Raw genomic sequence first — 24,770 nt, 5'->3', positions numbered from 1 at the left:
GCTTCCTAATAATCACAGCAGAACTTAAAATAATTCTAATGTTTTTATGCTATATATTTGAATACATCTATTGGGTATGCCTAAGAGAAAATTAAAAACTACAATTAAGAAATTGGTTCCATCCACTTCCGGTTGCTGAAAGGAAAAGATATGTCCAATTGTTATTTGAAATAATTGTCATCAATTTAAGGATACTATAGACTATAAATTAGCAAATGTCGTTATAAAATTTTCTTATGAGAATTCAATAAAATACTTATATGAATGGGAAAATGTAGTTTCGTATTCAGTTTCAATGTGCTTCTATTTACCATTATAATAGTGATAGCCACTGTCCCTTGTAAGCATTAGGACACATCATTACTTTCATTTTAAGCTTCCCTATTATATTTAAGGTAATGGTCAATACATAGTTTTCGAATTTCAAAATACTGTTTTTCTATAATTTTCATGCTCTGGTGCCTAAGGACTTCTGAAAAATAAAGGAAAAATCACATTTTCTTCTCATTCGGAACAAAAGCAGCATTTGACCTTAGACAAAGTGCCCTAAATGAGCATCCCATCGGTAGCTGGCTGTTAAGGGGTCCATACATGCAGATTCAGAGATATTTCACCATTCCAAGATAAGAAATCACAATATTGTGTAATGTACAACTTTATAAAAAATGTGACCAAGGGAAAAATATTCATTACATGCTTCCTTTCTTCTTTTACAGATATGTAGTTTTAGAAGGCTCTATTATAATATTGCATGTGGAATTGATGCAAAAGAAAACACACCTTGTAAAAGGAAAATGTATTGGCATAACTTACTCTGTAGCCCATTTATTCTTTCTACAGGTTAATTCTTTTCAAGGTATATATATACATTTACGAGGACCATATTTATTGTATAAACTTGATGTTGTGATCTTGGCCTCTGTTCCTTTTACAGGTATTCATTTAGTGGGCTGCTGTGCATTAGCAAAGGGCTGTCACATCTCCTGGGCTGAGTTTAATTTTGTTGTGCATGGCACTTCCGTTAGGTGGGCTCGGCTTTGTTGTTGAATAAACTGAAATCATCCAAATGTTTCATTTATTGGGCTGAACACTTCAAGTGTTGTGTGTGTGTGTGTGTTTAATTTTCAGCCATTAACCTTTGTCATTGATACCCAACTCCATTTCCAATACCTTTATGACCGTTCTTTAAATGAAATTTCTGTTCGTGTTTCAGCCAATCGGTGAGCAATAGCTGGCAGACAGTGGCAAACCATGTAAAGACCACCCTCTACACAGTGAGAGGACTGCGGCCCAATACAATCTATTTATTCATGGTCAGAACAATCAACCCCCAAGGTCTCAGTGACCCAAGTCCAATGTCAGATCCTGTGCGCACACAAGGTAATTTCAACAGCTGTAAACATGACTGGTTCTAGAAGGAGGCATTAAATAGATCTTTAAGAACAAAAGGATTGCACGGGGAAAGATAAATGTGTCTGCATGGCTTGTTACAATGATTCACTAGACCTGATCCAGTGAAAGAGAAGGAAACTTGGCTGTTCATCTTGGTGAGTGTGTCCTCTTTCTGGAGGTGTGAAGGTCTGTTTAGTAAAAAACAAACAAAATAAATGAGTACATCTACATAGTAAGGATGAATTAATGAAGTTAGGGCTTTGCTATATTTCAAAGCAAGGAAAAATGTTTCTCCTTCTTTGAAATTAATTATACAATAGCAAAAAGTGATTTAATGGATAAGATGCCCAAATAGGGCTATCAAAATTATTTCCTATTGTTCATGCATTCTGTTTTTATAGTACAGTGGGTCTCGAGGAGTGGTTCCCAGAGAAGCAGCACCTGTATCACCAGGGACCATGTTAGAAATACAGATTCTCAGGCCCCAGCTCAGAAGCCCTGGGAGTGGGGCCCAGCAGTCTGTGTTAAGGGGCCTCCAGGGGATGCTGATGCTCAAGTCTAACAAGCATCGCTACATGTATTTTATTAAACCAGACGTTTAAAGAAGCAGTTTGTTTCAGAAAGCAGTAAATCAAGTTTTGTTCCTGAGGTATGTGATTCTTTTGACTAATTAAAAAGACCCACCAGGAAGATCAAAATGGAAGATTTCTCATCTCACCTTTTGTAGCCCGTCTCTTCAAACTGAGAAGGCTACTGGAGTCTAGGGGTTAATATAGGATGTTCCATTATAGTTTCCTTTCCTCCTAGTAGATGGAGGGAACTAATTAAAAAAAATAGAAATGGTGGTTTTATTTTTTGTTACAATCTACTTCCCACAGGGTTCTTGAGAAAGGGTTAATTATATCTTATTTGTAAAAAGCTTTGAACAAAATATAATTCAAAGTAGTATTTTTATGCTATGAAAAGCACCATACAGCCATAAAATATAACTATAATTACAATGTAGTTCAGTGATAGTAACTAGCGTGCTATTATAACAGAGAAAGGCGCCTTAAAGGAATCAAGTGAAATAAAGTCCCCACGTGATTTTGTAACGTTACTGACATGATGACAGTCAAGGGAGGAGGGAATGCCACTTTGCTATTGTTCTCAAAGCAGTAATGTGATTAATTTTCAACGATGATAAAGGGCCTGTAGGTAAAGAACCTGTCTCAAGAGAAAGAAAAAGTACAGCAAGGAATTTGAAGACCTGAAACTGGTTATATTTTACCTTGCCTGGATCCAGTTACTTTTAGTGTGTCTGAATTTAAGGAGTAAATTAAATTATTGAACTTGAAAAGGAAGAGGTGTATGGTTTTAAGTCAAGAAATTATAGTACCTAGGTCATTTTTACCTGTGTAGATAGAAACAGTCAGTTTTGTGTGTAGCTGTAATGGAAGGTGGGGAGATAACGAAATGGGGAAGACTTTTGGTGTGATTAAATCTGGCAGACTTTCTTGATCATTCAATAACTGTGCCAGTCACTAAATCTTGACTGTAAAACAACTTCTCAGTGAAAAGGTCAAAAAAGATTAATGAAAAGTTGTTTGTGATCTCGCTTGTTCCAGTTGAGAGACTATATAGAGCAGAAGACTTATCTTCAGTTAACAGATATTTAATAGGAAAACTCATGTTTTGTGTCTGAATGTCAGGATCATTTTTTGACACCACACTTTCAGCAGCTTTGCATTCTGCAAAGCATCTCTTTTCAAAGAACACTTTACTGAGTGAGCTCTTATTTTTCAAAGATATTGAATAGCATAGAATTTAGAAATCTTTTACTTTAGTAAGGCAGCAAATACTTGTACCATCAGCATTACAGTAGACCATAGATATATCAGCAAAGTTTAATGTTATCACACAATATTAATAATAATTCTTTTTCTAAATCCAGTAAAACTCTCTGTGCTGTTTATGTTAAGGATAAAAAAAAGTAGAACTGCGGAAAAAATCACCAAAGTGTAGTTCCCGATTATTTATGTCCTAATTTAAGTTAGTGCACCCAATTTAAGTTATGGCTGAGATATGCACTTAAAAATATTTTTTGCAAGAGTGTGGCATTGTGGCCTGAGAAAATAGGAGAAAACAAGATTAAGACAATAAATCATTTTAAATTGGACTTCCTTCCTTAAATAAGGTAGTCGGAGGGAAAAAAATTCAACTTAACATGGCAGTCTACCAGTTAAAGAAGTGGATTTGAGTATGTGTGAAATTCCGTGTTTGAGATCAATTTGATGGACTTGGATGCTTATAATTTATTTTTTTTCTTAATAGTTACATAGAACATAAACCATTGTATATTAGACAATAGAGTAGTATTTAGGTGAATGGTGAATAAAGGGACAGAAAAGTGTATGTCTGAGTATGTCATTCTACAGATTGCAATTCTTTCTCCCTCCTCCCCACCTCCTGTCATTGCCAAAAAGCAGCTGGGTTACCTTTTGTCAGATATTGGAGTACTGCTCAAAATGTATTACTTTAGAACATTTTATGTATTCTGACTTTTTCAGTCAAATTATTTTTGTGAATTTGGGGGTTTCTTCCCCTTCTTTCCCTCACTTTCTTTACCTTTAGTGACATAATTCACTTCCCCAGTCCCCCTGATTACTTTCTCTCTCAGATGCCAGACTGGAACAGGTCAAGGAGTAAGAACACACTATCTACTAATTGGGACAAAGGATTAAACAAATTCCCAAACAGCATTTTTCAGATATGGCCCCGTTAACTATGCGGGACAATCGTTCAATACGCTAAGATCTATATAAAATTGATGTTTCTAGAGAAGTCTTACAGCACATACTTTATTCTTTAATAAGAAAATAATAGATCTTCCACAACAACGTGTTTGAATGGGGGTTAGGGATTGCCAACACTCTTTTATTAATATTATTTTAGTGAAGATAAATATCATCTCTCAAATTATGTTCTATGTATAGAAATATGCTTTAATTTTTTTTTGTCACAAAAGGTTTTTCTCTTTGTCCCTGTAATTATTTCTAATGGCATAATATTGGCTTATATAATAAATGTTGGAATTTTACTATGAATTTTTAAAAATTGGGAATGGTTATCTACCTGTAGATATCAGCCCACCAGCACAAGGAGTGGACCATCGACAAGTACAGAAAGAACTAGGTGACGTCATTGTCCGTCTTCACACCCCAGTTGTGATGAGCCCCACCACTGTTCAAGTTACGTGGACGGTAAGTGTTCAAAGGCTGTGGAATGGTAGTCCCTTTTATTCCTTTAAGAGAACAAGCCAAAAAATGAAAAAAGCAAATAAAGAAACCTAAAAGTAGTAATAAAAACCCTCACCATTTAAAATCAAGGTATAATCAATGGCAAAAGAGAAAAATAGTCAAGAGATAAAGAGTAAATAGAGTAAAAATAGATTGACTGCAATATAAACATGACATTTTCTGTCTTCTGAATTTTTTAACAGCTTTATTGAGATATAATTAATATACCAGAGTTAAAGTGTACAACTCAATGTTTTTTAGAATAATTACAGAGTCATGCAATCATCAACAAAATCTGATTTTGGAACCTTTCATCATCTCCAAATGAAACTCTGAACCTGTTAGCAGGCACTCCGCCGTTCCCTCTGCTTTAGCCCTTTGCAACCACTGATCTACTCTCTGTCTCTATAGATCTGCCTGTTCCTTTCCTATGAATGAAATCATGCAATATCTGGTCTTTTGTATCTTGCTCTTTTCATTCAGCATAATTTTTTTGAGGTTCGTCAGTACTTTGTTCCTTTTTATTACTGAATAGCACTCACATACATCTGTTTATCCATCCATCAGCTAATGTACCTTTGAGTTGCTTCCTCTTTTCACTATTATGGATGATGGTGCCATGAACATTTGTGTACAAGTTGACATATGTTGTCATTTCTCTTGGTATATATGTAGGAATTGTTGAGTAATATGATAACTCTCTGTTTAACATTGGGATGAACTGCCAAAATGTTTTCCAAAGTGATCATACCATTTTATGTTCTCATCAGCAATATTCGAGGTTTCCAGTTCTTCCACATCCTTGCCAGTCTCTCACGTCCTCACCAACACTTGTTGTCCTGTCTTTTTTATGATAGCCATTCTAATGGGTGTGAAGTGAAGTATCATTGTGGTTTTGATTTGTATTTCTTTAATGACTAAAGATGTTTTGCTTCTTTCATGTGCTTCTGAGCACTTGTATATCTTCTTTAGAATAATGTCTGTTCAAGTTCTTTGCCCATTTTTAAATTGGGTTGTTTGTCTTCTTATTATTGTCTTGTAAGAGTTCTTTATACATTGGATACAGATCCTGTATCAGATATATGATTTGTAAATATTTTCTCTCAGCCTGTGGGTTGTTTTTCACTTTTTTAATGGTATCATTTGAAGCAGGAAAGATTTTAATTTTGATGAAGTTTTCTTCTGAATTTATATAAACCATCTTTACATTCTTTTAGCTGAATCTCATCCCACAGCACTAAAACATATATATAATTTTAACAATTTGATGTATGTAGTAAAAAAATCAATGGGTTTTAAGAAATAAATTTATTTTTTTAATATATGCCAAGAATGTTCAGTTCCATGCGTTATTAAATGTCAACCTTCCTGCTGTTATTTCAAAATGCTAAATATTTTGATCATGTGTTAGCCACTGCAGTGAAAACAACAAATAGCATAAAGATGTTGATATTAGTCATATTAGAGAATACTAACACATGTATATGTTTGTGTCTATATGTATGTCTGTGCTTTGCAAAGAGCCAGATAATGTTCTTCCCTGTGTCTAATATAGTTAGTGCCAACTTCTCATTTATGCTCAAGATCTATCTATTATATCCTCTAACAATCCATGAGGAAATATATCAGGATGATAGAGGAGCACATCATCTTTAAGCCCTTTGTGTATGTGGTAGATCTTGTATATTGTATAAGTAATGGACATTTGAGTTAGGGATACCTAGAAAAATTTTCACTTTAATTATAATATTGATTAGAAAGTATTTATAATTATGTCTCTATTGTTGTTGTTGTAATGGAAGAATGACTGTAAATCAAAAAAATTTGATTTCCCCCTCCCTTAGAGTCCAGGCTTCTTTAGGGAAATAATTATTTCCCCCATTCCTATCAACTCCCTCAACAAAAGAAGTTGAGAAAGGAAAACTGGTTGTTTTTCATCAGTTCTTAATTATGTTTGAAGTGAAAAACACAGTGAAGAGAATTGTTCCAGTGTCCTCTCAATAATAAATCCATTGAACAAATCCAGTTCAACAAGCGTTTTTTGAGGGCCAGTTTTGTGCTACATGTGGGAGAGCACTATATAATGAGACACTAATCTACTTGAGAGAAACTTGGAAATTCTCAATGACATACACAGGGATAAGAGCCGTAACAGATATATATGTACCCTATAGACAGAGGTTTCAATCAAAGAGGAAGTGATTAACTCTATCCTCAGGCCCCAGAAAAGGCATCACCATTAATCTACATCTATGTAGGGAAATATGGAGGCATTATTGAATTAGAACAGGAGAACCTAAAATAACATTTATGGCTGTTTATTCCAAGTCTATAATTTTATAAAGGGAAACCAATGCAGACAGGTTGAACAATGTTCCCAATATCCCACATCTGTTTATAAAGATAGGATTAGAATTTCTTTACTTTAAATCTGTTTTTTGTGTTTTTCACTTTACTGTAGACAAATATTTAGTCAAAAGGAATACCTTTTAACAGTGGAAGTTTGACATAGGATCCTGGGTGGGGCCATGTTTAAGAAATATTTTGTTATTTCTTAAACCAGACCACGTAATCAATCAGATTTTTGTCCTATGAGTACAAAATTGAGGAATACTTTAACAAAAATGAGACTAAGTTTAAGAAATATTTTCAGAGTAATTAGAATTATTTAGCATTGCATTGTTTGTAATTCCATTTTTGATATAATTTCACATAGACTTGTTCTGTCTTCAGCACATAATGGCTTCTACTCTTCAATTCTCATGAAGGGAACATAATGACCTCATCGTTCTTCCAATGGCACAGTAGGGGTATTATTCGCCATGCCTCTTCTATCTTTTTGTAGCTTTGACTAGATATAAAACTAACAAAGCCAAGGAAGCAGCTGTATTTTTAATAGATTTTTCCTCATTCTCAATTGAAAAAGTCTTCTCTGTTCTCTTGGGAGTTTTGAAGGGGCTTCTTTTAAGCTGCTTCTAAATGTGGGAATTATTTGGGTAGAAATCAAAGTCATTATGTTTATGAAGTTAATCACTTTAAAAGTCACTGAGTTTAAAAGAATAAATCAAATTAGATCACAATTGCAGGTCAGTAGTCTGGGAGTTCTTCCAGGAGAAGGACCTTGTCATATTCATCTCTATATCCCAAGAAGTTTATCATTCCTAGTCTGCATCTCTCTCTCCCTCATGAGCTTGACTTCTGTGAGTCTGGAGTTCATGTTTTGTTTCTGTTTTTTCAAAGCAGAGCACCTTTTATGAAATACCCTTTCAATAACTGTCTGTTCAATGATCAAATCAATTGTTTTCATACATTTTAATTTTAATTTTTAAAAAGAAATTGTTCAATTATATCACAAGGTATTGTTCCCCATGAGTTTGTAGTTACAGATCAGATAAGTGTACATTTGAGAGATAAATTTAGTGAAATAAAGTCAGACTAGGGGCGGGGTACGTTGCCAAAGAAATTGTAACCAAATATTTTATTTTCATGTCATGTTTTCAACTTGCTACATATATATGTTCTATAAATTATCACACTGTTAGTATTTGAGTTACAGATGTGCTGTGGTTTGAGGGGAGAAATATATTACCCAGCCCATGTGCTTAGATATGGGGACAGCTGAGGTGGTTTACCAACGGTTGGCAGGATTCAATTAACAAACACATATGACATTTGTACTGGAGAGACCATCCACCTGCCCCACAAGGATAATCTTGAAGCAATGATAGTTAGCAAAGGCTACTTCCTGTAAATGACTGCTCTCATAATGTGGGTAGGGAAAAATGTTAAGAAAATAGCTGTTTCACAAAGAGAATAGCAATAAATCTCTTATTTAAAAGTGATTTTTCTAGTTTTTGTGGGGGTTTTGTTGTGTTGTTTTTGTTCAAAGACCAAAAGAATCACAGACCTTTTGCCCCTTTAATATCACAGCTACTGGAGTTGAAAGAGTGCTTCGGCGAACTAGAATTTCAGAACTCAGCTAAATCCAGATCAGTCACCTAGCAGGCCAAACACACCAAAGAAAATTCACTTTGAATTTTCAGTTCAGATGGAATTTTTTTAATTGAAATGATAGATATTAAGCATCTCCCTTAAACATATTAATGAAAGTGCTGATTTGAGGGCCACATATGAAACCCCTTTTTTTAGTATATCCCCTACTTAACAATGATGCTTTATCATTGTGCATCTCTAACTTATATTAGTCATTTAATTGTTTCTGTGCCCTTGTAATATGGGTATTATTTAAACAAATTAAGTAAAACGAGGCTCAGAAAGTAAGAGGCTAAGCTGTAACTCAGTTGAGACCTTATGACTGTAAGACTGAAGCTGTCTTTATCGTTTCACTTTTTCCTTGAGACAACTCTTTTTTATTCATGTTTCAGAAAATATCAATTTTTTAAAATTCTATAAACCCATGGATTTGTGGCCAGACTCTAATTATAATCAACACTAAAAGAAAATCCTCCTTCTTATAATCAGAATGTTAATAAAGCTAGTAACAAGCATATGGTTTAACTTGAAAATGACCACCTGTCATAATGTGCTCCAAAAGTCAGTGGTGTAGAATGCATATCCAATAAAAATACCACCTTTTTTTTAAAGCTAACATTCAGCATTTTCATTTTTGCTTCCACCTGTAACACCAAATTTCCTTCTGAAAAGAATGTATTGCAACTGCACAAAAGCAAGTTAACCTATTTAGTTATTAAAGTAGGCCGTTAGAATGTATTGGTTGGAGGCAGTGTACACTGAAGAGAGCAAGGCAATGCCATGTAGTAAACATTAGCTACATAAAGTCCCTAAAACACTTAATTAATGAAAACCAAACATGGGTAAAACCAATTTACCCTGATTTACAGACTCCCTTCATCTGGAAACAGCTGCGTAATGTTCTTCTTAAAAACACAGCTTGCTTCTTTCAGTATTAACAAGCTATTATTGTGAGTTATGTCTTTCTTTCAGTATATAAATTCACTTAAAGCAAATGCAGAGAAGTTTATAAAATGTAGGCTTAACGTTGTTTTAACATATGCTGCAGGGAATTTTTTGAACATTGACAGTTTTGATGAAAGGCATCTCTCTTTGGCTCTCATAAATTTAACTTTTTGCTCTTTAGTTTCCTTGTTTTATAATGTCAGAACAACTTCTGCTTTTCAAGAAATATGTCCCTTGGTACAAACACAAACTGGTAACATGGTTGAGGATTCAAAGATCCTGAGCTTTGGCATCAGAGCTGGGCTTACTGTTTCTTGACATAACCTTACCCAAGTATAGCACTAGTTCCAGAAAATCTTTGAGGGTTAGAAAGCAATTCTTACTCGTTGAGAAGGAATTCTTACTTGTTGAGACTCATCTGTGAAACTGGAATTAGCTATACATAGAAACACTCATCCTCATGCCCACCAAATTCATGGATTATTTTTCTAGGTTGGACATTCTAAATATAGAAAAATGTCCTTTGTTCCACTGTATTTTGATTGAGGTTTTGTATTTGTTAATTTTCTGCCTTCACTTAAAAATTTTTTTTAAATACTGCAAATAAAGAAGAAGTGTTAGAAGTTAATACGTGGAAGAATACCTTTCATTTATAAGGTGTTAACAGTTGGATAAAGAAATTTTTAAAAAGCTGAAATAACCATTTCCATCATCACCTTCTCTATTTCCTCTCTCTACTCCGCCTTTCTGAAGCGAGGTTCTTCCTTCTCTTCTCCATTCATTTTTACACGTTATTTGACAGTGAAATGTGACAAGTTAAAGGCTTCTTAGAATACGGCTATTAAACTATAATGTGTGGAATATTAATTGGAGGAGGTACTGTGATAGTTATATTTAAATCAAGCATTTCTAGAAACACAGCAAGACATTAAAAAATATTTAAAAAACTAAAAGTCCTTTTCTTTCAGAAAATGAAACAATGGTAAAACTCCAATAAAGATTGTTTAATAAACCATAAAGGGAACATATTTCATTTTTAGCTTGCATTTTTATGCATTCAGTTTTCGTGTAATTATTATGAGCGAACAAAAAAGCTTTTTCAAATTTCTATTTGATATGAGTTTTCAGATTCAAAATCTCAGGTTTCATTAAAAACAGCTGCTTCCGGGGCCTGCCTGGTGGCGCAAGCCGTTAAGTGCGTGCGTTCTGCTTCAGCGACCCGGGGTTCGCAGGTTCAGGTCCCGGGCGTGCACCAATGCACCGCTTGTGAATCCAGGCTGTAGCGGCGTCCCATATAAAGTAGAGGAAGATGGGCACGGATGTTAGCTCAGGGCCAATCTTCCTGAAGAAAAGTAAAAGGGGGAGGATTGGCATCAGATGTTAGCTCAGGCCTAGTCCTCCTCACAAAAAAACCCAAAAAACAAACAAAAAGAGCAGCTGCTTATCCTCTGTACCTTACATGAATGAAGGGATCAAGAAAGCTGTCAAATTGTGCCAATAGTGGGACTGTTGAAGGAGCCAGAAGTTGGTAAATTAATAAAAGTCTTTCACTTAATATTTGTTAAGGGGTATAAGCTTTTCATATGCATTGAAAACAGATGCTCTAGCTCCACAACTTTTAGTCTCTTTCATATGCTTCCTCCAGCCACACAAATTTTATACGTGCTGTTCCTACTCTTCTTCCCCTGGATAAATTCTACTTTTCTTGTAGATCTCAGCACTCGTCCTTCAGAGAAATTTTATCTCCCCTTGCTGATTCAGTCAACTGCCTTCCACTCTAGGCTTTCTTAGCCCCTTGTATGTCTCATTGATAACATTTGTTTGTGTTTATTTGTGATGAATGTAACTTGACCATTGTTTGGGTGATGATTAGGTAATGCCCACCTTCTACCTGGACTTAAGCACTGTGAGGGCGGGGACTGACTCTACTTTCATTCTCCATTTTTGTCCCTAGAGTTTAGCAGAATTCCTGGCACTTGTTAGTAGGAACTCAAAAGATGTTTTGAGCTAGTGAAGGTATTAGTCAATGGACAAGGGCTTAGAATGGAAATTCCTGACAAATAGCACATTGTATATAAAAACACAAAAATGGAAATTGTTGAATACAGAAAAAGGACAATCAGATGAGAAATAAAGCTAGAAAAATTGGCAAGTCTAGGCCTTGACAGGCCTTTGTGCTAATCCAAGGAATATGAATTAATTAAGTAGGTATCCTGGGTACTATGAGGTATTATACGCAGGAGAGAGAGTTGTTCCAACTCTTCATTTTGGAAATAATAACTTAGGAGCAATGTGAGCTCAGAATTGGAAGAGGATACTAGAAGCAGGGAGATGAGTTAGAAAGCCATGGCAACACTCAGATGCTAGTTGATGAGGACCAAAATGGGACAAGAGAAATGAGGCTGGATCCATTGTGATGTCTAAATACTTCCATTAGGTTTCAAAAGCTTTTTGCCATGTTTTGCAGGTTGATCGCCAGCCCCAGTTTATTCAAGGCTACCGAGTGATGTATCGTCAGACCTCAGGCTTGCAGGCTACCGCAACATGGCAGAATTTAGATGCCAAAGTCCCGACTGAGCGAAGTGCTGTCTTAGTCAATCTGAAAAAGGGGGTAACTTATGAAATTAAAGTTCGACCGTATTTTAACGAGTTCCAAGGAATGGATAGTGAATCTAAAACAATTCGTACTACTGAAGAAGGTCAGTATTCAGATTTCTAACATAAACCAAACCTAAACCATAATGAGACCAGTTTCTGTTTTAAGTTCTAGTTTATCATCTTCCACAGAAGAGTAGCAAGAGAGAATCTAAAAGTGAATCCAGGAGTGTCATTTTCCCCTTTTATTCTGAGAATTCCAAAGAATCTGACAACTTGAAAAAAGAATGACATTCAAGTAATTTGAATATTTCCTAAGTATACATTTTCCCCAAATCTTGTTTGTCATTTGGCTTCATTAAAGGACAGGCTACTGGAAACCCAAGCACACAGGCTCTTCATTGTCACTCCTCTTGTTTTGGTGTAGTAAAGCATGACATTTTCTTTTATAAGCCTCCTTCTCTGTGGGCTCTGCCAGTCTGACTCATAATTTCTAACTTGGAAGGCCACTTGCGTGTTTGCAATAGCATTCTTCTTAGTGACGTTGCCTCCTCCTCCCTCTTTTGGAAATTTTCTTGGCTACAGGTACTTTATAGTCAATCTGTGATGGACATGAAATTAATGTAGGACTCCACCAGTCCATTTGCTAATGTCTCTTTCATTAAACTAGAGGCTTATAATAAATAGTATCATCAAAGTACAAAAAGTCAGATGCCAAGTATAAGAATTCCCTCCTTTTCTGATTTTCTACTAATTTTACATACACAGCTCCCATGAAGAGCCTTTTTTCTAAACATATTTTATATAAATTGATATGAGCAGCCTTAAGAAAATGTATATAGGTTGCTCATGCTAGCATGTAGATGTTCATGTTTGACCAAAGAGCTTTTCAGTTATACATATCTTATAACAAGCAACACAGTAAAAATGTTATCTTCACGTTGATTTATAGTGTGATACACTGACATGGGCAGAAGTGCATGTTTTTAAAGGCATCATTAATCTACTTTTATGAAAGTAAAGAAAAAAATACTAAAAATTAATAATAGTATCTTTAACCACCATTAAATTTTACTTTATGTTGACAATTTGTAGTACTAAGGAGTGGGGTGGGTAAATGTAACACAGAATGCTATGTTTGAAGCATACTTCCAAAAATCAATTTCACTGCAGTCACACTTTTCCTCTGGATTAGACATTTGTCACCATTCGGTACACGTTCATCTCCAATTTCTGTGGCCTTCTGAAGGTAACAAATGAAACTCAGTTGGGCTGTGTCTGGGAAGGATGAGTGACGATTTGGGTTCTTTCACATCTGTAGAAAGAAGCTGAGCCCTGGAATAATTGACCTGTCAAGAAGCAGGCATGGTGGTCCCTTCAAGCCAGCAGCAAGGCAAATGAGAAACCAGTTTTCAAAAATGTTATTTTTCAGTGCAGTCTACTTAATAACTACAAAACTGGTTGGATTTAAGTCATCGTGCCGTATTTTGGAGCGATGTTATCACATAGAGGAAAAATAAAGAGCAGAATTGTGGTCACATGTCTGTGTGTTTATCCTATATCTCAATGAATATGGCCATACCTCAGTGAAATATGTCATGACAAATTTACCAAATATGGGAGACTTTATCACAGGCTTTTAAAATATCTTTTATGAGTCAATTATACATATTTGCGAAGGACTAAACTGTGTAGAGTTATGAAAGCATTAATCCTTCTATATAAAAATAATTTAATACCCCATAATTCTTTGAATTTTGTTTTAATTATTGGTACTTTGATTTTGCTTTTTCTTTGATTTAAAGTCAGAGATTCATTGAGAATTGATAAGTTTTCCTAAAAAATTATTGTTTCTTAGCTCTTGGCTACACTGGATAGGAGATGCTGCACACTAAAATCAGAAATTTTTTCTCATTCGTGTTTTCTCAGTATGATTATAATTAGTTATAGGAGAAACCATAAAGGAAGAGAACTGTAGAGAATTAAAATCTGTCCACTTCACGTTTGACCCAACGCGAACTGTTTTCATTTATATCTTCAGAGTTCCTTGCCCATCAATATAAAATAAGTTTCAAATCTTAAATTATGAGTCGATTTATAACAGTCAATTATTTTTCCCAATATGAAGACAAAAGTATTTTTTTCTGTTTGTGAAATTTATAGCTATGTTTCTGTTTTTATTTATTAAACACAAACTAAAACAAAACAAAAAAATTGTCAATAATGCCACCACTCAGAGCTAGTGTTTGATAAAATTTTGGGATATATCCTCAGAATATTTTGATAGCAGTATTTTTTCAGAAAGAGAGCCTATTAGAGTCAAAAGAATCAGAGTTCCAGAAGCAGACATACATGGGTTCAAATTCTGCCTTGTTGTTTAATTTAGATACGTCTCTTACAGTAGCTGTTTTCTTATCTGTATAACTGAGATAAGAGTTGTTTTTACTTCCCGAGGTTATTGTGAGAATTAAATCTGACACACAGCTTAGTTCTGGGTGTGTAGAAAACAGTCATTAAAATGTTAGCTCTTAAATTTATTTAGTACATATTACCACAGCTATTATATTTGCTTTAAATCTATCCATTATATTTAAAGGACATTTTTAAAAACTGTTGCTGTTGAATACCATATGCAAGTTCGGAACTGCTGGAAACCACAACCTCATGTGTCTTGTCTTTGTGTTCATATTCTGTAAGCAGCATTAATGCACACCAAAACTTACAGTTTGTGTTTATTCTAATTACTTCCTCTGCAGCCCCAAGTGCCCCTCCACAATCTGTCACTGTGCTGACTGTCGGAAGCCACAATAGCACAAGTATTAGTGTTTCCTGGGATCCTCCTCCTCCAGATGATCAGAACGGAATTATCCAAGAATACAAGGTAGGGCCTGGGTGAGGAAGGAAGGCTCGCAGACAAAGTTTCCCAGAGAAGTGTCAGTGTCACATGGATGAAGCACGTCTCTAGTGGTCTTCTCGTTGAGTTTGAGTGTAAAGCGATTTCTTATCTTTGTGCAACATGTAAAGAAACAAATGCATAGGGGATTAGAACCTAACTCCGAGGTCACAGGTAATACACACTCAGCTGGACAAGTAAACCATGACAGTGGGGTGTTTTCTGTATAGTGTGACTCCAGAACCTCAGAGATGTAGAGATGGGGTACAGAGTAGGTAGTGAAACTGCCGTTATCCTTGTTATTGGAGTTCTGTGTAACTGTCCTTAGGGCAGCCATCTTTAAACTGTCTTCTTGGGGAAAAGATACTTCCGGGGTTTAGAGAGTTGAGGTGTGGATAGGAGGGCGGGCAGCACCAGCTCCCACTCTATGTTCTTCTTTTATCAACTTATTGAAATTTTGTAAAATATTTCAGTTGAGAAAAGGGAATCACAGAAAAAACAAATTAGAAAAAAACTGACTTACAAAAAAACAGTTGACTATCTCATTTTTCAACTAATGAATTTGTTGCTATTTAGAAACAGTATATATCCATTGTTTCCTCATGATCATTTGATGTTTAAGAGACAGAAGATGTCTAACCTTGAGAAATAAGATTCTGATTAGTTATGCTGTGATTAGACCACATGTGAGAGTAAAATGGCTCACTAAACCTTGTAAAAATTCAAAACTGACTTTTTGCTATTAATAAATTTTATAGAATTCTGACAATAACATACTAGATAGATCTATGAGAACAGAAAACTAGACACCCCACCTCACCCCAGAAATTCATAGCTGGTATGTGAAATTAAGCTGAGTAATTTCACCCAAAACACTTCAGATTGAATTTTGTTATTTCTAAGAAAAAAAATGATACATTTTAAATAGAATTTTATTAAATTAAAGGCCAATTTAAGCAAATGGACAGAATGTGCATAAGCATTTATATTAAAAGTATTCCCATCACATTATAAAGAAAGGTGTGTAAGAAATAGAAGAATAGGGCCGACCCCGTGGCTTAGCGGTTAGGTGCACGCGCTCCGCTGCTGGCAGCCCTGGTTCGGATCCCGGGCGCGAACCGAGGCACTGCTTCTCCGGCCATGCTGAAGCCGTGTCCCACATACAGCAACTAGAAGGATGTGGAGCTATGACATACAACTATCTACTGGAGCTTTCGGGGAAAAGATAAATAAATAAAATTAAAAAGAAAAAGTAATTAAAAAAGAAAACCACCGTCCTAGTTTATAAAAAAAAAACAACAAAGAAATAGAAGAATAAGTGCTTTTGCAATAGCATAATTATATAGATTCTACAGTTTTACAAGTGTTAGAACACCTTATTTTAAGAGCAAAGAATTATCTACTCGGATGTGTATGTGTGTTTTAATGAGGTTAGGATTTTATTTTACATCACCTGGGACTAAATATCCTAAATGTCCATTTACCTAAATATTGATATTTTTTACAACATGATGCTTTTTTTCATAAGTTGTAAACTTTCTCATTCATATGAAATTGTCACATTTTGGTAGCAAAGTGTATGTATCCGTGAGGGCTAAACATTCCTCTGTTAGTAACACAGGTATCATTGTATAAGTAAAAGCAATATACACTTCACAGGAATTATTTTAAAGAAAAAGATTCAGGAACTTACCTGCATCAAAAACAAACCATGTGTGTTTCTATTTATGTGTCTACATGTAGATTATGAAATACCATATAATATGAATGCAAATATGTATACACGGTGAAATTCTTTTAAGAACGTTTTATAGTAACAGATTTCCATATCCCAGAAGAAAGTGTGCCCTAAAATTTGATTCCTACTTGAAGTAAAAGCCCAGCTTCCCTCACATCAGTGTTTAAACACTTTCCACCACTTTGTTCTCATGTGTGTGTGTGTGTGCGTAGATATGTTTTGATCAATATTAAGATTTATTACCGTCAATGTAAATATTGGCTTTAATTTCATCTCAGTCAATACCTATAACTTAGGTCAATTAATCTTGTTAACTACTTCTGTGTAAGTTAATATTTTCTTAAATGAAATATAAATTACTTAGATGTGTACCTATATACCTTGGATATTACAACTCATAATCACCATATTTTTAATAGATTATATGCATAATAAATCTTGATAAGTAAATTAACCACAGGAATTTGTGTGATTTAATCCATACCCAAATGCTGTTTGCAACCAAGGACCACTTTCCAGAGATGTTAAGGGAATCATTCAAAGTTCGTTGCAAGATATAAAGGAACACAGCATAATATTAGCTTTCCTTATTATTCTTCCTTTAATACACACACAGGCACATATATATACATATAAATATGCATATAAATATACACATATGTAAATAAACTGTAGAAATTAGGCTTTAGAAAATATCTTTCATAAATGCTTCTATAAACCTAGAAAATAGATTGGTCACTCTTAAAAAAATATTTAATCAATTACAATAGTCTAATTACCAGAAAGGATAATTCTATATTCTTTTGTTATTCACTTTACATTTTTGTAGATCTGGTGTCTGGGAAATGAAACACGGTTCCACATCAACAAAACTGTGGATGCAGCCATTCGATCTGTAATCATTGGTGGGTTGTTCCCAGGTATTCAGTACCGGGTAGAGGTTGCAGCTAGTACCAGTGCAGGAGTTGGAGTAAAAAGTGAGCCGCAGCCAATAATAATTGGTAAGTACCAATCTCTGTGGTCTGTGCTTTAGAATCAGTCAGCTGATAAAAAAAGTAGATTATTTTTTGAATCTACATCCTAACAGAAAGGTAAGTACTTATAGGTGATAAGGTGCACACATCATATAGGCAAATGGGTTAACTGCTTAGAGTTTCTTACAAAAATGGTTAGCAATTGCTCATGCTCTCAAGAGTCTCACAAACTTCTTAAAATTATAATCACCAAGAGTTTAAATGCTGAAAGTTGGTCTAAAAAATTTTTGTAATCAGTTGTTTATTAGCAATTTTGGTGGCATTAACATATAGTAGAACATGAGACAGTTACTGAAGAAAGTGTATTAAGTTTCCCATCCGTATGCTTCCTCTTAGCCAGAAAAATGTCAAAAAGTGGCCAGAAACAGGCCAAAAGAAACTTTGTAATCCAAATATTACTATCCCAAAGAAGAAATCCCTATTAAATCAATTATAATCGTTATAGAAAAATTTTCCCTATGGATCATGTTTGCTTGTTCTTGAAATACATGTAAATGGAATCATACAGAATATAATGTTTTGCATCTGGCTTTTTTCACTAAACATAATGTTTTTGAGATCATCCATGTATGTATTATGCAAATCATTGTTTTGTTTCTGAGAAATATTCAATTGTGTGAATACACCACATTTTCTTTCTCTGCTTTTCTCTTGAGAGAATGAATGTTCTTGTGTAAGTCTTTTTGAGAACATGTATTTTTATTTCTTTTGGAGAAGGATTGACATAATTTGACTCGATAAGAAACTACTAAACATTTTTTTTCAAATTGAATAATTTCATACTCTCACTAGCAAAGAAAATGGCTTTCAGTTCTACATTGTCACCAGCATTTGATGTTGCCAGTCTGTAATTTTAGCCGCTCTAGTGAGTATAAAATGGCACCTCATTGTGGTTTTAATTTCAGTTTTCTCTGATGACTAATGACGTGGCCATTCACATATTTTCTTTTATAAATTTTCTAAGTCTTTACCTTTTTCAGGTTGTGTTGTTTGTCTTTTCTTACTGATTAGGAGGCCTTATTTATACCTTCTGAATACAAGTTCTTTGTCATATATTTGTATTGCTAGTACTTTCTCCTAGCCTATGGCTTCCATATTCCTTTTCTTAATAGTGTCTTTTGATGAGCAAAAGTTTTAAATTTTAGTGAACTACAATTTATCAATTTTTTCTTTCATTTTTGGTGCTTTCTAGGAGATTGTGTCCTACCTCTAGATGGCAAAAATATTTTCTTATATTTTCTTCTAGAAGCTTTATAATTTTAGCTTTTATGCTTTGGTCTATAATTCATCTTAAAGTAATTGCTTGTGGTTTGAGGATTGAGGCTTATTTATTTCCATATATGTATTAAATTGTGTAGGCATCATTTATTGAAAAGACGTTCCTTTCCCCAGCTAACCATATATGTGTGGATCCATTCCTGGATTCTCTATGCTGTTCCATTTTTTGGTATGTCTATCCATATGCCAAGCCACACTGCCTTGATTACTGTAGCTTCTAGTAGGACTTGAAATCAAGTACTGTGAATACTCCATTATTTTCTTCTAGAAAATTGTTTTGGCTGTTCCAGACTTTCACCTTTTCCATATACTTTTCAAATCAGCTTATCAGTTTCTACAAAATTGTATTAGAATTGTGATTGAAAACACAGTGAATCTGTACATCAGATTGGGGCTGGTAAACATTTTAATAATGAGTCTTTCTCTCCAGGAACATGATATACCTCTCCATTGCTTAAGTCTTCTTTCTCTTGACAATATTTTATAGATTTCACTGTATGATCTTGCACATTTTGTTAAACTTTTGCCTAAATAGTTGATTTTTTTACACTGTTGTAAGTGGATTTATAAAATTTTCTTTTCCAACTGTTCTATATTATATATACATTTAATTTTATATATTGCCCTTGTATCTTATGACCTTACTAACTTCAATTATTTATTTTAATCGTTGTGAAATACTTTTTTCTGAGTATTCAAGTAATCATCTGTTTTTTTTCTCCTAATTGGTGTTAATATGGTAAATTCTACTGAATGATTTCAAAGGTAAATAAACCTTGCATTCCGGGGAAAAATTCCACTTGGTCAGGATATACTATACTTTTCAGATATTGCTGAATCTGATTTTCTAACATTTGGTAAAGAATTTTGCATCTATGTTCATGAGGGGTATTAATGGTAATTTTTTGTTCTTCTAATGACTTTGTCAGGTTTTGGGGTCAGGATGACTGGCTTTATAAAATGGGTTGGGAAGTATTTCTTCCTCCTCTAGATTCTGTAAGAGTTTTTGTGGGATTTGTAATATTTCTTCCTTAAACATTTTCTGGAATTCAGTAATGATATCTGTGCCTCGAGTTTTCTTTGTGGATTTTTTAAAAAATTTTTATGAATTTATGTTTATTCAGAATTTTTATTTCTTCTGTGTCGGTTGTGGTAAATGGATTTGGGAGTTTTACCTACCAGTGAATTTTTCTAATCCATCTAAGTTGTTGAGTTTATTATCATGTGCTTATTTGCAGTATCCCCTTATTATCATTGTAATGTCTGCAGAATGTATAGTAATGTTACCTCTTTTATTCTTAAATACTAGGAATTCATGTTCTCTCTCTCCCATTTTAATCAGTCTTAATAAGAATTTATAAATTTTATTAATCTTTTCAAAGTACAAACTTTTGCCTTTGTTAATTTTATTTACTTGTTTTCTAATTAGTCAATTTCTGCTGTTTTTTCTTTTACCTGCTTTATGTTTCTTCTTAAGAGAGAAACTTCTATAAATTATTTGGACCTTTCTTCTTTTCTAATATAAGTATTGAAAGCTATAAATTTTCCTCTAGGCTCTTCTTTAGCTGAATCTTACAAATTTTTATGTGTTAGGCTTCTGTATCATAAAGTTAAAATTACTTTCTACTTCTCCTAAGGATTTCTGGGTTTTTTGCAGAGATTATTTAAAAGTTTATTGTTAAATTTCCAAATGTTTAGGGATTTTCCAGATAACTTTCTGTTACTGATTTCTAATTTAATTTCCCTGAGGTCAGAGAATGTGCTTTGTATGAATTTAGCCTTTTAAATATGGAGACTTATTTTTATGGCCTGGCAGTTGGTTTTAGTGAATGTTCCTTGTGCACTTGAAAAGTATATGCATTTTTCTGTTTTGGGGTAGAATGTTCTACAAGTGCCAGGTCGAATTAGTTAGGAGTATTTGTCAGGTCCTTAGTAATTTTCTGTCTATTTGTCCTTTCGATTAATAAGAAGAGAGTCAGGAAATCTATTATAATATAGATTTGTGTGTTTCTCCTCTGTCTATACGTTTTTGGTCATGTATTTTGCTACTCTAAGTGCCTACATTTTAGGATTGTTGTACCTTCTTAATGAATTACCCTTTATTATTATGAAATGCCCTACTTTATTTCCTAGTAAGAATCTTTGTCCTGAAATTTACTTTGTCTGATATTAGTATAGCTACATAATCTTATGTGTTTGCATGATTTGTGTTTTTTCTATCCCTTTATTATAACTCCTGTTTCTCTACGTTTAATGTATGTTTCTGTTATTTAAAGCACATGTTGTTAAGTCTTGTCTTTTATCCAATATGACCATCTTTGCCTTTTAATTGGAGTGTTTAGATAATTCTCTTTAATGTAATTATTGCTGTGTTTGGGCTTAGAATTACCATCTTGCTATTTATTTTCTATCTGACTTTGTTCCTATTTTTATAGTCTTGCTCTCTTTTGGGTGACTTGAACAACTTTCTATGTTATATTTTATGTCCACTATCGGATTATTAGGTATACCTTTTTTTTTGCAATGGTTACTCTAGGAAATATAATTCCATTTTCCTTCCTTTCAATCTTTTTGCTATTGTTATACCTTTTACTTCTATGTATGTAATAAACACCAGTATGCAAACTAAAATATTATTATCATTTTTACTTTAAACAGTAAATTATCTTTCAAATAAATTAAAACTAGGAAAAAAATATTTTGTGTTACTCATCTTTATCTGGTATTCTGCTCCATAAATTCAATCCCCTTAGTCTCCCTGATTTTCTCTGTCTCTTTAACTCAGGAATGCTATTCAGCTGTGTTTGGGATCCCCTTTGCTGCATCACATTTTAGAAATTGTATCCAAATAGAAAGCTATGAAAATAGTAAGATTCCCCTTGTTTATTTCACTTTCCTCACAATCCTGCCCTTTTGTTTCACATATTTCGTCTAATTTTTTACTTGTTTGTGTTGGGATTGCATATCCCACACCTGTTCTTTCTTCATGGCCAGAAGTGAAAGTATCCAGTGAATTATTTATTTCATATAATACACTTTTCTGTTCTACAATTTCCATTTGTTATCATTTACATTTTTCATTTCCCTCTGAAAATTCCTATATGTTCATTCCTTATGACTGTTAATTTAGTCTATGAACATATTGTAATACCTACTTTAAAGTCCTTTTCTCCTCATTTCAACATCTGTGTCCACTCAAGGTCTACTTCTGTTGATTAGTTTTTCTCTTGACCTTGGGTCATCTTTTTCTAGTTTTTCTTTGTATTGTTTTGCTTGTTTTTGCATGCCTAGTAATTTTTTACTATATAGTGGACATTGCATATAAAGTTTTGTGGTCTTCTGAAGAGCTGGTTTTTGTTCTAGAGGTAGTTACATTACTGGCTACATCTTGATCTTGTGGTGGGTTGCTTTATATGTTTTGTTCGTATGGGACTGTTTGTGTTTTGACCACCTTCTCAGGGCAAAACTTCAGTTTGATCATTACTTCTGCGGCATGGCCCTCCTGGGTGGCCTAATATGTTTATCTGTTCCCTGTACCTTGATGAAATTCAAACTTCAAACACAATCTTCTCTACAGTGGACATCAACTGAAAAGTCCACTCAGCCTTTTCAACCTTCTAGCTTTTGGTTTTTCCCAGATACTTGCAATCTTCTTTCTGCAGGCACAATTCAGGGTTCACCCTAGGATTGACGGGGAATTTATACACAGATTTGGGAACATCACTCTCCCGTGACTCTTTCACATGGTTTCCCCTTCAATTTTCAGTCGCTCTGGCAGCTCTGAACTCTGTCCTCTGACTCTTCATACCAATAAGATTGGGGTTTTCAGCTTGGGTTCTAGCTGCCTAACACAGTATAGATCGAGATTCTAAGAGGAAAAAAGCCTCATAAGTGCGGATTTCCCCCGGTGCAGTTCCCTTCTTTCAAGAGGCAAATCCCTTTAGTCCTTTCTGCTTTTATTTGCTTGTCAGTGTTTTTACTTTTTAAAAAATATTCTTCCCAGTGTTCATATATTTTAAAAATACTTGTCCAGAGTTTGATACAAGTGAATGTGCCAGTTCCACTATTTAATGTTTATTTTCTAAAATGGTGCACACAGAACATACTGCCAATTTCTGGGAAATTGTTTCTTATTACAAAGTATTTATTGTATGTGAAGAGGTTTAACCTTCAGTCATAATGTTAAAAATTTTAGACTCTCCAAGTTTTCTTTCTTTTATATATTAAAAGCATTAAAGAGGAAAAGTTGTAGTATTAACTTTCCTTTAAATTGCCTTCCCTTTCTTAATTAGTCATATAGACTGAATTAATTTCTTAACCTGAGGGAAACCTACAATCTTGCCCTTCTGAGACTTTCTAAAATAAATTGGAATAAGAAAGAAATACAGGTACACCCAAAAGGATTTAACTGACACACACGTATATATATATTCCATTTATAGTATTTAGAAATGTCATTAATTTTTCACTTAAAAAAACTAAATATGAAACAAGTTTAAAAGGTATAGTTTTCTATGAGAGCTCCTAGATAAGTAAACAAAGGTGTTTTTTTTACTGTCTTTCTAGCATATATATGAAGTGGATTGACTGAATGTAATTTTTCTAACTGCAAGATAAGATTGCCAAGTATCTGCTTTCCTTTCATGTTTCTTTTTCTGTTACTGTATCTTTAGTAATAAATATAATTCTTAAGCAAGGGAAAATTTTGTTTTTTCCTTTTTTTTTTTTTTTTGGAGTAACTGGTTTTTCTCACAAGATTTTGGGGATTTATTACACTTGGAAGCAGGTAAAAAATTGCAAGAATACCATTTATCCAAGTTCATGTCATGACAATTAAGAATTAACAATTATATAGTAACAAAATAATAATTGATTATTTTAAATCACATAGAGAGTTTTGCTTAACTCTTCTATCCTTTTAAAAAGACTAAGAGTCTTTTTAAAGACTCTTGGATAATGAGTGCCTTTTAATTTATTATTTAGTGTGTTATACAACTGTTTTCAAATTTCTCACTGAAGTAAAAAATAATCTAATAAATGATATTCTTATCTCCTATTCAAGTAGTTAAAATATGCAATACTCAAGATGTAATCAAATAGAATTGTACCACTTGGAATACACACACACACATACATGCTCGTGTGCGTGTGCCTAAACACAATTCAACCTAGAAAAAGCTATTTGTCCTTGAGAGATTTATTTCTTTTTAATATCTACTGTTGTACTGAAGAAGCCTTTAATTGTTTCTTTAATTACCCCTGAATATCTACCTTAACATCTTGTCTGATAACCTTATCTACACAACTGTTATTCCTGAGTTGAAAGGTGATTTAGTGATGGCTAATCTCCTTTTCTGTTTCAATTTGTGCTCTCTCTATTGTCTGTTCAGTCCTGGAAATAGCACTTGAAGTGCCTCAAGCTCTCCCTCATTTCCTCTTTGCTTTAATTAAATCATGTATTGGCATTTGATGTAATTTATGGCTGATAATTTTAGATTTGTCTTGTGCCAGACCGTGTACTGTTTCATCAATTCCTTCCCAGTTTAGTTTTCATTCCAGAAAGTTCCATTAAGAGACCTTTAATTAAAATAATATATAAATATAATAATACAGGCTTATACAGG

The 24,770-nt window shown here is 33.9% G+C and overlaps 1 protein-coding gene across 8 annotated transcripts in view; it reads left to right on the top strand.

The window, feature by feature from the left end:
* The window catches only part of ROBO2 (roundabout guidance receptor 2), a 571,268-nt gene that overhangs the window by 482,606 nt on the left and 63,892 nt on the right, over window positions 1-24,770 (top strand). For all 8 annotated transcript variants that reach the window (XM_058570694.1, XM_058570692.1, XM_058570693.1 and 5 more), the window contains 5 exons: window positions 1,214-1,380; window positions 4,513-4,634; window positions 12,076-12,307; window positions 14,960-15,084; window positions 17,664-17,835. In XM_058570694.1, coding sequence (XP_058426677.1) covers window positions 1,214-1,380; window positions 4,513-4,634; window positions 12,076-12,307; window positions 14,960-15,084; window positions 17,664-17,835 — 818 coding nt within the window. The remainder of the gene's footprint in view (window positions 1-1,213; window positions 1,381-4,512; window positions 4,635-12,075; window positions 12,308-14,959; window positions 15,085-17,663; window positions 17,836-24,770) is intronic.

The sequence above is a fragment of the Diceros bicornis genome, chromosome 27, assembly GCF_020826845.1.
Source record: "Diceros bicornis minor isolate mBicDic1 chromosome 27, mDicBic1.mat.cur, whole genome shotgun sequence".
Taxonomy (NCBI): domain Eukaryota; kingdom Metazoa; phylum Chordata; class Mammalia; order Perissodactyla; family Rhinocerotidae; genus Diceros; species Diceros bicornis.
Note: the sequence above shows the minus strand (reverse complement) of the source record. Positions and strands in the feature narration are given on the sequence as shown.